Consider the following 13,665-nt stretch of genomic DNA (forward strand, 5'->3'; position numbering starts at 1 on the left):
CTCCTAAGGAACCTCCATGCGCGGGACCTGACAAAACCTCTGGGCTCAGCAGGATGGCGAGGGTGCGAGGCGGGCAGGGAATACTAGCGCTGGTCCCGACCCTGCCGAGGAGCCCCGTTCCTCCCCGGACCGCCTTGGCCATTCAGCTCCGCTCCTCTTTGGCCATCCGGCTCCGCCCCTTTCCGGCCAGCCCCGCCCCGTCGTTTCTCTCCCGGCTTTCCTCTGCCTCATGGTCTCTGGCCGCTGGCGTCGGGAGCCGGAAGCATGGGCGCTGAGTGGGAGCTGGAGGCCGAGGCTGGCGGGTCGCTGCTGCTGTGCGCCGCGCTGCTGGCGGCGGGCTGCGCTCTGGGCCTGCGCCTGGGCCGCGGGCGGGGGGCGGCCGACCGCGGGGCGCTCATCTGGCTCTGCTACGACGCGCTGGTGCACTTCGCGCTGGTAAGTGCTATCGCCTAGACCCTTCGCTCCCCATTCCAGAGAGTGGGAGTGGGGGGCGGCAAGGCGGGGTGCAGGGGGTCCGGCGGCTTTCTGCAGCAAGCTGACCGCCCCTCCTCCTGGGGCAGGAAGTCTGCGGGGAGCCGAGAGGCGCCTGGAGGCCGCGGCGCCCAGAGTTCTGATTCCCAGGTCTGTGAACAGAACGCCGCTTGCCTTGTGCTGCCGATTCCTCCACCAAACTTAAAAAAATTTCTGTACGTGCTGTGTTAGTTTAGAAGATACCCAAAGGCTAGAACCTCAGTTTCCTCGGCTTTGTAACCTGCACATAAATGTTGAACTGGAAATAATTGAGAGTAGAGTTGAGGTAATTTTTAAATGCCCCAGAGGGTAGGGTGCAAGGAGAGATGCTCCAGAGGCAGCAAGGCTATTGGCCCAAAACCCGAAGCCTTTGCCGAGACAAACGAAACACCCGCGTCTAATATGTGCCAGGCGCATTACTGAGTTTAAAATTTCAGATCTTTACAGCATCCATAAATGAGTTATTATTGTCTCCCATTTTACAGAGGTGAAGGTAGGCGCTGCAAAGTTAGGTGACTTTCCAGTGCCACACAGCTGGCATGATTCTGAGGCGGTCTAGTCTGGCTCCCAAGTTTGCACTCTGTGTATCAGTCGAGGTTTTAGGAAATATGTGTCCTTAAAGATTCAACCCATTTTATAAAATAGGAAGGTTGTGTTTAAGGCATTTATATTGAAATGCCCCACCACACGCGCGCGCGCACACACACTTTTAAGTTTTTTAAAAACTATGCCCAAATATCTTTTTGTAAAGTTGACCTTGTTTAACTCTAGACACACCTGTGGCTAAGTGAAACTAAAGTCAGTAGTATTGAGAAAGCAAGCCGAGTTTTGGGTAATCATCGAGTTCTGTAAATGTTTGCGAGTTGGCTTTGTGCCCATGACTGATGTTGCTGGAATTTTTTTTTATTCTGATAAGCAACATGTAGAGATAAGGGACAGTGAATGTTTCTCTCAACTCCTTTATAGAATTGATTTGTTTTTGTCTTTTTTTTTTTTTTACTTTTTTATTTTTTATTTTTTTGTTCTTGAGCCAGAGTCTAACTCTGTCCCCAGCTGGAGTGTGGTGGCACTATCTCGGTGCACTGCCGCCTCCTGGGTTAAAGCGATTCTCCTGCCTCAGCCTCCGGAGTAGCTGGGATTACAGGCGCCTATCACCACGCCCGGCTAATTTCTGTATTTTTAGTAGAGATGAGGTTTCACTATGTTGGCCAGACTGGTCTCGAACCCCTAACGTCGGATGATCTGCCCACCTTGGCCTCCTAAAGTGCTGGGATTACAGGCGTGAGCCACCGCGACCAGCCGAGAATTGATTTTTAAGCTATCACTTGAACACGAGGTCTCCCACAGAACAGGGGAGATAAAGCAGGTTGCTAGGCCCAGTTAGAAAAAATGTATAACATAATTTGTTATGTATAACAAAATGTATAACATAAAAATGTATAACATAACAAAAATGTTGCTAGTCCTATTTGGAGAAAAATGTATAACATATTGGCTAGGTATAACTTTATAGCATATCGGAATGTATATGTATAATGTATAACATATTGGACACAGTGGCTCATGCCTGTAATCTCAGCATTTTGGGAGGCTGAGGCGGGTGGATCACGAGGTCAGGAATTCAAGACCAGCCTGGCCAACATGGTGAAACCCCATCTCTACTAAAAATACAAAAATTAGCCGGATGTGGTGACAGGTGCCTGTAATCCCAGATGGTTGGGAGGCTGAGGCAGGATAATTGCTTGAACCTGGGAGGTGGAGGTTGTAGTGAGCCATGATCAAGCCACTGCACTCCAGCCTTGGACTTTTCCAAGACTCCAGCTTGGGAAAAAAAAAGAAAAGTATATAACATATCTTAGACATACAAAAAGCTGTAAAAATACTTAAACTATATGCGTGTGTTCACCCCCTAGTTTAAAACTGTTTATTTTTCAAGCACAGGTTTTTACAGGTAACACAACACACACCTCCTTTTATGCCATTACCTACCCCAGCTGCAAAGTAGTCCACTGTGTGAATATACCATACCTTAGTTCTCCAAGTCTAAGACCCACATTTTTTCACATATTAGAACAATCAACTATATCACGTAACTACTGTAGGCCATTTGATTGATATTTTAATGTCTCTGAAATTGGGATGTATCTTATATTTGATGAATGTGATCACTTAACCAGCCCATACTAGTGAACACATTTTTATTGTGTCCACCACAATAAAATGCATCCACCGTCTTTGTACACATGTCTCAGAGATCAGTGGGGAGAGCACTTGAATTAAGCAGTTGAGGCTGCAAGAAAATACATGCCCATGTTGTCTTTGCTTGGGAATTTATTGCAAGAACACCCAGAAATGTGGGACAAGCTAAGACTAAGATGTAGAGCTTAGGGGAGAACCAAAATTACAACTCACTTATTCACTAGAAGATGAGTTGCCTCTCCTTACCCCCTGACACTTCTTAAAGAGAGGAGCTCTGTAGGTTTTTTGGCTGCCATCAAATTGAGAGCTATCCTGTTGGACAGTTTCAAGCCAAGCATTCTCAGGGGCAGTTCATTTTCCAGATGTCCAACCAGAGCACAGTCACCTTGGGCCCCAGCACTGGTCATCAGTTCATCTCGTTATGACTACAGCAGAGAGCAGGCTGTCTTCCCATCAGCCTACCCAGAAGGAGCCATGGCAACATACTGGAAGAAGGAAATGGTGGCAACCTAGGCACTGGTGCTTCATGGGTAAAATTTTATCTCTTCTGCAATCTAAGTATAGCGTTCAGGCATGTCCAGAAACATGAGGCAGTATATGAATGCCTGTGTATGGAACACATCCTGGGGTCCAGATTGACAGGAGCACAGGGTTTACATAAGGAAGAAGTGAGAGGACCAGCTGGAAAGGTGACAGGTAAGAACTGTATTCTGTAGTGGGAAGCCATTGAAGGATTTCAAGCAGGGAAATCACGTGGCCAAAGCAGATCTTCAGAAAGATAATTTGGTGGTGATGTGTTAAGTCAGAAACTCTAGGGTCCGAGATTTTACCCAACTTAGAAGTTAACAAGGTAGTCCAGTTTGATTCCCCAAGGCCCAAGCCCCACGGGGCAACATAATGAAGGCCAGATGTTACTGCCTGTACATGCAGTGGGATGCATTACAAGAAAGGGACCCCAGAACTACGCGTCCATCTTGTTGGGAGCTGGCGGTGGCCTGCGCATACTTCTCTCTGGAGAGACCTTATCTTAGGAATGTCAACCTCTGAGGAGGAGGAGGAGGTGAGGTCTTGATCTTTACCACCTAGAACCTCTCTAGAGGGAGCTCTCTCCCAGGTTGACTACCCTGGAAAGGCTCATTATAGAAACAGTCTTAAAATTGATGTAAATGTCTTTGCTCAGAGACCCAGACAGTGCAGGATGTGAGATATTCATGGAGAATTGTCTCCCAACATGGTGCAGGTTGGACTGGAAAGGATGGAGTTAAGGGGCAAGAAGATCAACAAAAAGCAACTGCTGTAGTTTGGGGAGTCATTTTTTTAAAAAAAGAGGCAAGCCAAGGTGGTGTTGGAAGGTAAAATGGGGAGGAAAGCTAACTGTGAGAGACTTTCCAGGGGAGAATGTGGTAAGTCAAAGTGGCCACTTGTAGATTGGGGGTGGACATGATGTTGGGCTTAGGGCCTGAGCAACATGGGTAATGGTGAGCATATTAAGTAAGACAGCAAAATCTGGCTTTAGAACTATGAGTCAGGGGTCCTAGTGTGTGGTTAAGAGAGAATAGTGCCGGGCAGTGGCTCACACCTGTAATCAGCACTTCGGGAGGCTGAGGCAGGATTGCTTGAGGCTAGGAGCTGCGAGACCAGCCTTGCTAACATAGTGAGGCCTCATCTCTGCAGAAAAATTAGCTGAGCGTGGTGCTGCATGCCCGTGATCCCAGCTACTCAGAAGGCTGAAGTGGGAGGATTGCTTGAACCCAGGAGATCGAGGCTGCAGTGAGCTATGATTACGCCACTGCACTCCCGCCTGGGTGACAGAGTGAGACCCCATCTCAAAAAGAAGAGAGAGAGAATGGCCAGAAGGCAATTGAAAATATGCACTGAGTTGGAGAGACAGAGTCAGGGCGGAAGAGAGAGTGCTGGGAATTCTTTTCTGAGTTGGGGGAGATAGCAGGAAGCCCCAGGTATGAGTGCTTTTGCTGAGCTGGAGAGGACAGAAGGGTAAAAGAGCTGAGGAATAAGAGCAGGATCTTTTAAAATATCTATCCTAGGAGAGAGTGGGCAAGACCACGAACCAGGAGGGCGCTGGGGTCCTGGGATCCACGGAATGGAATTTCAAGAACACTGATAAATTGCTGTAGCACCATTAAAAACAAAGAAAGGAAATAAAAGGTGAGGCACCTGGCAACCAGAAAGTCAGTGGTGAGAGTGGGATTGATGGGAGGGAGGCTCCAGAAGCCAAACACTTACAGGCCGGGTAGAGGAGAAGCTGGGCAGTAGATGAAAGTCCTGCAGAAGTTTGGTGGTGGGAGGAGGAAGGGCAGGAGGGTAGCTCCAGAGGCACCTCGGGGCAGGCTGGGGGATCTTGGTTCCTTTGAAGATAAAGGTCTGGGCGAGAGGATGGCCGAGGAAGGGTAAAAGTGCAGGCACGGCAGGCAGCTCTCTCTGTCTGATGTGTGCTTGGCCATGGAGGAGTTTTGAGACGAAGTCTCACTCTCTTGCCCAGGCTGGAGTGCAATAGCATGATCTTGGCTCACTGCAACCTCCGCCTCCCAGGTTCAGGTGATTCTTCTGCTTCAGCCTCCCGAGTAGTTGGGATTACAGGCACGTGCCACCATGCCCGGCTAATTTTCGTATTTTTAGTAGAGACAGGGTTTCACCATGTTGGTCAGGCTGGTCTCGAACTCCTGACCTCGTGATCTGCCTGCCTGGGCCTCCCAAAGTTCTGAGATTACAGGCGTGAGCCACCATGCCCGGGTGCCTTCAGTTTTCTTTTTTTTTTTTTTTTTTTTTTGAGACGGAGTCTCACGCTGTTGCCCAGGCTGGAGTGCAGTGGCGCGATCTCGGCTCACTGCAAGCTCCGCCTCCCGGGTTCCCGCCATCTCCTGCCTCAGCCTCCTGAGTAGCTGGGACTACAGGCGCCCGCCACCGCGCCCGGCTAATTTTTTGTATTTTTAGTAGAGACCGGGTCGATCTCCTGACCTTGTGATCCGCCCGCCTCGGCCTCCCAAAGTGCTGGGATTACAGGCTTGAGCCACCGCGCCCGGCGGTGCCTTCAGTTTTCTTGAAGGAGGACTGCTTTGCTGTTTTGGTGCTAGGCTTTGGGACGAGATTCTGGGGCGTGGATCTTGAGATCCTCCTTCTATAAGCCTGTTTTTCAATGGGGATGTTTGTCTTTTCCTTAATGATCTATAAGAGGTGTTCATGTATTAGTACAGTTTCACCCACACTTTATTATGCTTTTGGGGAGAAAGGGCAAGAAAGTGTTGTCAACCCCCTTTATTGACTAATCCATTCTTTCCCCACTTATTTGAAATGCCACCTTTATCATATACTGAAGTATTTTATATGCATAGATATGTTTGGGGATTTTTGAATTTAGTTCTCTTTTATGAATCTTTTGGTTCCAGTTCTAGCCACTGTTTTATCAGATATTGAAAATTTCAGCACTATAATGTAGTTCAATATCTGATAAAGCAAATTTTTCCCTACTATTCTTTTTTAAACACTTTAAAACTTATGATATATCCTTCCAAATGTACTTTTAAATTCACTTTGCTGACCGGGTGTGTACAAAAATTAGCCAGGCGTGCGGTAGCCTGCACCTGCAATCCCAGCTATTTGGGAGGCTGAGGTAGGAGAATCGCTTGAGCCTGGGAGGCAGAGGTTGCAGTGAGCCGAGATCGTGCCACTGCACTCTAGCCTGGGGGACAGAGTGAGATCCTGTCTCAAAAATAAAAAATAATTTCACTTTGCCAAGTTCTAATACTTGGTATTTTGATTGTGGTTTTCTTAGCTTTACAGATTAGTTTGAGATTAAATGATATTTTTATAATACAGTCTGCCTTCTAAGAACTGGGTAGATTGCAATTTGTTTAAATCTTCTGTTATAGTCTCTTAAAGTTTATTTCAAAACATTTTATATTTTCATTGCTACTGTATTTCTCCTTTGTATTTTGTTTTATTTAATTTAATTTAATTTTTTGAGACAGAGTCTCCCTCTGTCGCCCAGGCTGGAGTGCAGTGGCACGATCTCAGCTCATCGTAGTCCCTGCCTCCTGGGTTCAAGCAGTTCTCCTGCCTCAGCCTCCCAAGTAGCTGGGATGATAGGCATGTGCCACCATGCCCAGCTAATTTTAGTGTGTGTTTCTAGTAGAGAAGGGGTTTTGCCATGTTGCCCAGGCTGATCTCAAACTCCTGGCCTCAAGTGATCCACCCGCCTGGGCCTCCCAGAGTGCTGGAATTACAGGCATGAGCCACTACGCCTGGCCTTTCCTTTGTGTTTAGACTGATTATTGTTACTATAGTGAAAGCTGTTGAGATATACCTGTATTTATATAGTTACCAGCCACTTGTCTAAATTCCCCTTTTCCTCCCTCCAGCTTTATTGTTATAATTTATGTATAATAAAACTCACCCATTCTGTGTACAGTTTGGTGAATTTGAGTGATTGTGTAGAGTTGTGTAACCACCCTTGCAATCACAGTACAGAACGTTTCCATCACGCTTCTAGTAAAAGTTTTCTCATGTCCCTTTGAAGAGGATCCCAGTCCCCATCACCAGCCCCAACAAACACCCATCTGCCTTCTGTCTTTAAAGTTTTGCTGTTCCTGTAATTTTATAAAATGAAATCATACATACAAAGTCTTTATTTAACATAAGTTGCTGTGTAGTGTTCCAGTCTGTGGATGTATCTCAATTCATTTATCAGTTAATGAACAAATGGGTTGTTCCTAGTTTTTGACTATTACAAATAATGCTGCTAATAGATACCTGCATCCAAGTCTGTGTGGGCATATTTTCCTTTCTCCTAGGCCAAGGCCTTGGAGTGGGATTCTTTCATTTTAGTAGAAACTGCCAACCTGCTTTCCGTGGTGGCCGTACCATTGTGCGTTCCCACTAGCAGTGTGTGAGAGTTCCTGTTGCCTCACCAGCACTTAGCATTTTTGTGGTTTTTACTTTTGTTTTTAGTCATTCTGATAAACATATATGATTGAAACTTAACCACTCACCCTCATACATGCCACAGGTTGCATTTTCAAATGCAGTACCAGGCCTGGTGCGGTGGCTCAGGCTTGTTTTTTGTTCTTTGTTTTTGTTTTTGAGATGGAATCTCATTCCGTCACCCAGGCTGGAACGCAGTGGTGTGATCTCAGCTCACTGCAAGCTCCGCTTCCCAGGTTCATGCCATTCTCCTGCCTCAGCCTCCTGAGTAGCTGGGACTACAGGTGCCTGCCACCATGCCCGGCTAATTTTTTTTTGTATTTTTAGTAGAGACAGGGTTTCACCATGTTGGCCAGGATGGTCTCAATCTCCTGACCTCGTGATCCACCCTCCTCGGCCTCCCAAGGTGCTGGGATTACAAGTGTGAGCTCAGGCTTGTAATCCCAGCACTTTGGGAGGCTGAGGTGGGCGGATCACCTTAGGTTGGGAGTTCAAGACCAGCCTGGCCAACATGATGAAACCCCGTCTCTACTAAAAATACAAAAACTTAGCCAGGTGTGGCAGTGCACACCTGTAATCCCAGCTACTTGGGAGGCTGAGGCATGATAATTGGTTGAACCTGGGAGGTGGAAGTTGCAGTAAGCCGAGATGATACCACTGCACTCCAGCCTGGGTGACAGAGCAAGACTCGAGCTCAATAAATAAATGGATGAATGGATGAATGCGTGCATGCAGCACCAATTCCTAAACACGGTATTCTAGGTGGAGTCTGACCATCATTCAAGGAGCCTGGGGCGGTGGGGGAAGGTGGAAAGAGCACAGGCCTTTGGGTGCAGTAGGTGCACCCTTGAACGCCAGCTTTCCCGATGACCAACTCAGAAACTTGGGCATGCCCCTTTCCCCTGCAAATCCTTTCTGTAATGAGGAGGAAAAGAAGGAAGGAAACTTTCTGTCTTAGTTTTCTTACCTGTGAAGTATGGAAATAATGTTTTCTTCAAAGGACTGTGAGAATTAAATAAAGCCTTATAACTTAGCGCGGTGCTTCTCAAGTTTGACCATGCACACAGATCATCCGGGGATCATCCGAGATTCTGCAGTGGTAACCAGCTCCCAAGTGATTGCCAGGCTGTGATTCGTTGACTGTATTTGAATGGCAAGGATGTAAGGCACCTGGCACTTGATAGAGTTCAGTAAATGTAATTCTCTCCTCCATCCTCTTAGTGAATCCTCCTTGCCATATTCCATACCCGGATTAGCTTTTGTCATCCAATCCCTGTGTACTAAAGTGATGATGTATTTGTCCAATTAAGATGAGCCTTGGAAGGTTTCCTTTCACATCTTTAATCTGAGAAGTAACAACCTTCTGGCAGAGAAGGGTATATTCTTGAAAAGAGAGAAAAGTGTTTCAAGTCCTAAATCAAACAGTAATACTGCTATGTTGTAGGAACCATAGAACTCGTGTAACTCTTTGATCCTGGTAGTTCTGAAAGAGACCAGCGTGGTCTCCTGTGAATGTTAGGTGACAACTGGCTGCTGAGCAGGTTCCCTCAAGTGGAAATGGTCGTCTCATTAAGCAGGCAGCAGCTGGGCAGCATACATTTATGGAGTCATTAAAGCCTTGTCACCAAAGGACCGTAGGAGGCTGCTGCAGCTGATCCCTCCGGAAACAATGATGTATGCTGTTGCCATGACGTGCAAAAATCCAGTCTGATTAGGCTGAGGTTTTGTGAGTCCGATTTGCAAATGCTAATAAATGTTGACAGGATTTATATACTGATTCTATTCCTGCTCTAGTTCATTCTCCCACTCTTGAAAGTGAATGTTGCCCTGTTTTCTCTAGGTCTTCATTCAAACATACTGACAACAAAAAACAGATACATTCAAATACATACTCAGCCTCAGTATGTGTTCTTTTTATTTCTGTAAGAACTTTTTCAGCTAAATTTTTCCTTAAGGATTAGAATGAGTAAATTGAGCATGCTCTTTAAATTGGATATTTAATTATCAATGGAAGTAGCTGGCATAACTTAATGATTTGTTTGATCTGAGCTTTGGCTTATAGCTGTCTTTAAGTCTATAAAATATGTTGTTAAAACCCTTATATGCCTGGGCCGGGCGTGGTGGCTCACCCCTGTAATCCCTGCATTTTGGGAGGCCGAGGCAGGCAGATCACCTGAGGTCAGGAGTTTGAGACCAGTCTGGCCAACATGGTGAAAACCTGTCTCTACTAAAAATACCAAAATTAGCCAGGCGTGGTGGCGTGTGCCTCTAATCCCAGCTACTTGGGAGGCTGAGGCAGAAGAATTGCTTGAACCCAGGAGGCAGAGGTTGTAGTGAGCCGAGATCATGCCACTGCACTCCAGCCTGGGCAACAGAACGAGACCATCTTAAAAAAAAAAAAAAAAAAATTACATGCCTGGACATCTTAAGAGAAAAATGAGACTGGCCTTTCTTTATTTGCTATAATACATTTTAATTTTTAAGCTGATTTTGTTAGCTCAACTAAGTATAGTTCAGTTATGTTATATAACATATGTCCAGTAGGAACTTTCCTGTATTTTTTAAACCACATTTTTTGATATGTGGAACTTAAATAAGTATTATGAAATTTTCCTCATCACCCTCTGGGTTAATAGTAGGAAAATTCATAGCAGGGAGAAAATATTTTAAATATTTATAAGTGCTTATTAATATAAACCTGAAATATGTCTTGAAGGCTACCATGGAATTTAACAGTGGTCATCTCTGGGAAATGTGATTGGGAGTCAGGAGGGAGAGAGGCTTTTATTCTTTGCTTTGTACCTTTTTATAGTTTTTTGGGGTTTTTTAAACTTGTATCATAGATATTTTTACTTGTTTGTTTTGTGGGATTGTTTTGTTTTGTTTTGTGTTTTGAGATGGAGTCTCGCTCTGTTGCCAGGCTGGAGTGTGGTGGCGCGATCTCGGCTCACTGCAACCTCCGCCTCCCGGGTTCAAGCAATTCTCCTGCCTCAGCCTCCCGAGTAGCTGGGACTACAGGTGCATGCTACCACGCCTGGCTAATTTTTGTATTTTTAGTAGAGACAGGGTTTCACCATGTTGGCCAGGATGGTCTCCATCTCCTGACATTGTGATCTGCCCACCTCAGCCTCCCAAAGTGCTGGGGTTACAGGCATGAGCCACTGCACCCAGTCATATATATATATATTTTTTTTTAAACAGGGTCTTGCTTTGTTGCCCAGGCTGGAGTGCAGTGGCACAATCTCATCTCACTGCAGCCTCGACGTCCTGGGCTCAAGTGGTCCTTCCACCTTACCCACCTGGGACTACAGGCGCACGCCACCACACCCAGCTAATTTTGTATTTTTTGTAGAGATGGGGTTTCACATGTTGCCCAGGCCCATCTTGAATTCCTGGGCTTATATAATTTTTTTTTAAGGTAAAATTTTAAAAGGTATACCACCAGAAGAAATATCAGAAGAGTAAAGAAAAATCCACTGAAATATCTTCCTGCCATAGGTGTTGTGGGCACTGCAGACATTGGTTTAGGGAGGAGAAAAGGCCTCTGATCAGAGGGAGCAAAAGCCTGATTCTGGGCAGCTCCTCTGCAGTCCTAAATGGACAAGAAAGAATTTGCTCAGCATGTATCACCCAGAGCTGGCATTTTGATGCCTGGTCCTTTACCAAGAGGGCACAAGAAAATATGTGAATAGTGGGAGTTTTTTCCTTTCTGTTCTGATCACGGCCATCACCTCTCCTTACTCTTCATCCTTTTTGTGCTACTATTTATTTTAACCCTCAACACGGCGCCAAACTTATACGAACATTCCCATTGGTTCCCGTGAGGAGGTACATTGAGTTTCAGCACCTCTCACCAGGTTGAAGTCCACCTCCCCTGGTAAGCGTGCGTGCATGCATGTGTGTGTGCGCGCGCCTGTGCACGGGCGTGTGTGTCCGTGCATGTGTGTGTGGGGGGTGGGGAGGGAGTGCATTCTGAGTCTCCTGTGACTGGGAACCGAGGTGCAGTGTTATTCAAGTGTCTTTTGCCTGCAGGAGAGCAGAAGATGGAGAGAGAAGTAAGCAGGTTTGCACTGTGGTTTATTGAGACCTGAATAATCAGGCAACTCAAGTACTGTTGAGTGCTGAAACACCAGTGTGTCTGATAAAAAAGTGCATCTGCGGGGAAGGAGGTGGCAAACTGCTTGCTTTTGAGGTGTGCTCTGCCTGACACATGCTGCAGATCTCTGTTGCTTTTTGCCTGTGCTCATTTAGGCTGATCCAGACCAGGACACCCAGGACGCTTTGGGTCTGGAGAGGGTCCTGGAGGAGCTAAGCCTCAGGCTGTCTGGAACCTCAGGTGCTGTGTTTCTTGTAACCACTGTGGTCTGAGTCCTGTGCTTGCCTGTTTCTAGCATGAAGGCAGGGAGCCCCTGCAACTGCAGGATCCTGAGTCTGGAGTCCAGAAATGCAAGGAGTGCCCTTCTCTGATCCCTTACAGGTGTAGCACCAAGCGCTGAGACTGGCTTTCTCTAGTGGTACCATATTGGAATTTGACAAGTTGCTATGTATCCCCCCAACCATTTTTTTTTTAAGAAGCAGGGTCTCTCTCTGTCCTCCAGGCCCGAGTACAGTGGTGCAATCATGGTTCACTGCAGCCTTGAACTGCTGGGCCCAACTGATCCTCCCACCTCAGTCTCCTGAGTAGCTGGGACTACAGGTACACACCACTGCACCCAACTAATGTTTTTGATGTTGTTTTGTTTGTTTGTTTGTTTTTGTGACAGAGTCTCGCTCTGTCACCCAGCCTGGAGTGCAGTGGCACCATCTCTACTCACTGTAACCTCTGTCTCCTGGGTTCAAGCGATTTTCCTGCCTCAGCCTCCCAAGTAACTGGGATTACAGGTGCGTGCCACCACGCCCAGCTAGTTTTTGTATTTTTAGTAGAGACGAGGTTTCACCATGTTGGTCAGGCTGGTCTTGAACTCTTGACCTTGTGATCCACCTGCCTCAGTCTCCCAAAGTGCTGGGATTACAGGTGTAAACCTATGTATCTTTTTAAAATTAAGTTTTACTGTGAACAGTTTCAAACATTCACAGATGTAGAGAGACTAGTACAGTATCAGTGAGCAGATTCTACATTTTCAAGTTTTGCTGCACTTGCCCATCTGTCACTTTTTCTTCTCTTTTTCTCCTTCCCTCCCTCCCTTTTTCATTGTTATTGCTGAAGTACTGGAAAGTGATCTGGACCTCATGTCACTTTACCTTTATGTAGTAAGTCTGTCTCTAAATAAAGTCAGGTCTTCTTCAGGGACAGGTGCCTGCCGTTCGTGTTATCATAGAAATGACAGAAAAAGAAAAAAAGAAAGAAATAGTCTGTTGTACTTTTTGCTCAAGCTTAACCATATCTCGCCTAACACCTAGTGGAGCCCTGCCTTCCCAATTACAGCAACATCCTGCATGTGGTCCTTTGCTGTTGACTAGGCACCTTTCATCTGATCCTTAGATCCTCAGTGCTTATTGAGCTCAAACGTGAATCTTAGTTCCAGATGGCTGGATCTCGATCATACATTGTGGTTAAAGACTTTGAAGCTGATAACTTTCCATGTTTATTTGGTTATTTAACATAAAAACAATTTTAAGGGAGAAGAAAAAAGCACTGTACAGTTCATTTAATATAAAGCATGAATTCACAGGAGGAACTATATCTGTCTCCATTCTCTACAATTCTACAGATAATTTTGGTGCCTGGCAAATAGTAGTGTTTTCAGTGGCTTTGATCTTAGGTCTTTGTGTGGTTAGAGCAGATTTCATTCAAAAGCCCCTGAATGGTCTTTTTTTTTTTTTTTTTTTTTTTTTTTTTTGAGACAGAGTCTGGCTCTGTCGCCCAGGCTGGAGTGCAGTGGCGCGATCTCGGCTCACTGCAAGCTCCGCCTCCCGGGTTCACGCCATTCTCCTGCCTCAGCCTCCCGAGTAGCTGGGACTACAGGCGCCCACAACCGCGCCCGGCTAATTTTTTGTATTTTTAGTAGAGACGGGGTT

At 46.1% G+C, this 13,665-nt stretch overlaps 1 protein-coding gene across 1 annotated transcript in view; it reads left to right on the forward strand.

The window, feature by feature from the left end:
* The first annotated feature begins 201 nt into the window (after window positions 1–201).
* Window positions 202–13,665, forward strand: part of LOC105490719 (EBP like) — a 36,306-nt gene continuing 22,842 nt past the window's right edge. The window contains exon 1 of the mRNA XM_011756604.3: window positions 202–435. Coding sequence (XP_011754906.1) covers window positions 265–435 — 171 coding nt within the window. The 5' untranslated portion in view covers window positions 202–264. The remainder of the gene's footprint in view (window positions 436–13,665) is intronic.

The sequence above is a fragment of the Macaca nemestrina genome, chromosome 16, assembly GCF_043159975.1.
Source record: "Macaca nemestrina isolate mMacNem1 chromosome 16, mMacNem.hap1, whole genome shotgun sequence".
NCBI classification, from domain to species: domain Eukaryota; kingdom Metazoa; phylum Chordata; class Mammalia; order Primates; family Cercopithecidae; genus Macaca; species Macaca nemestrina.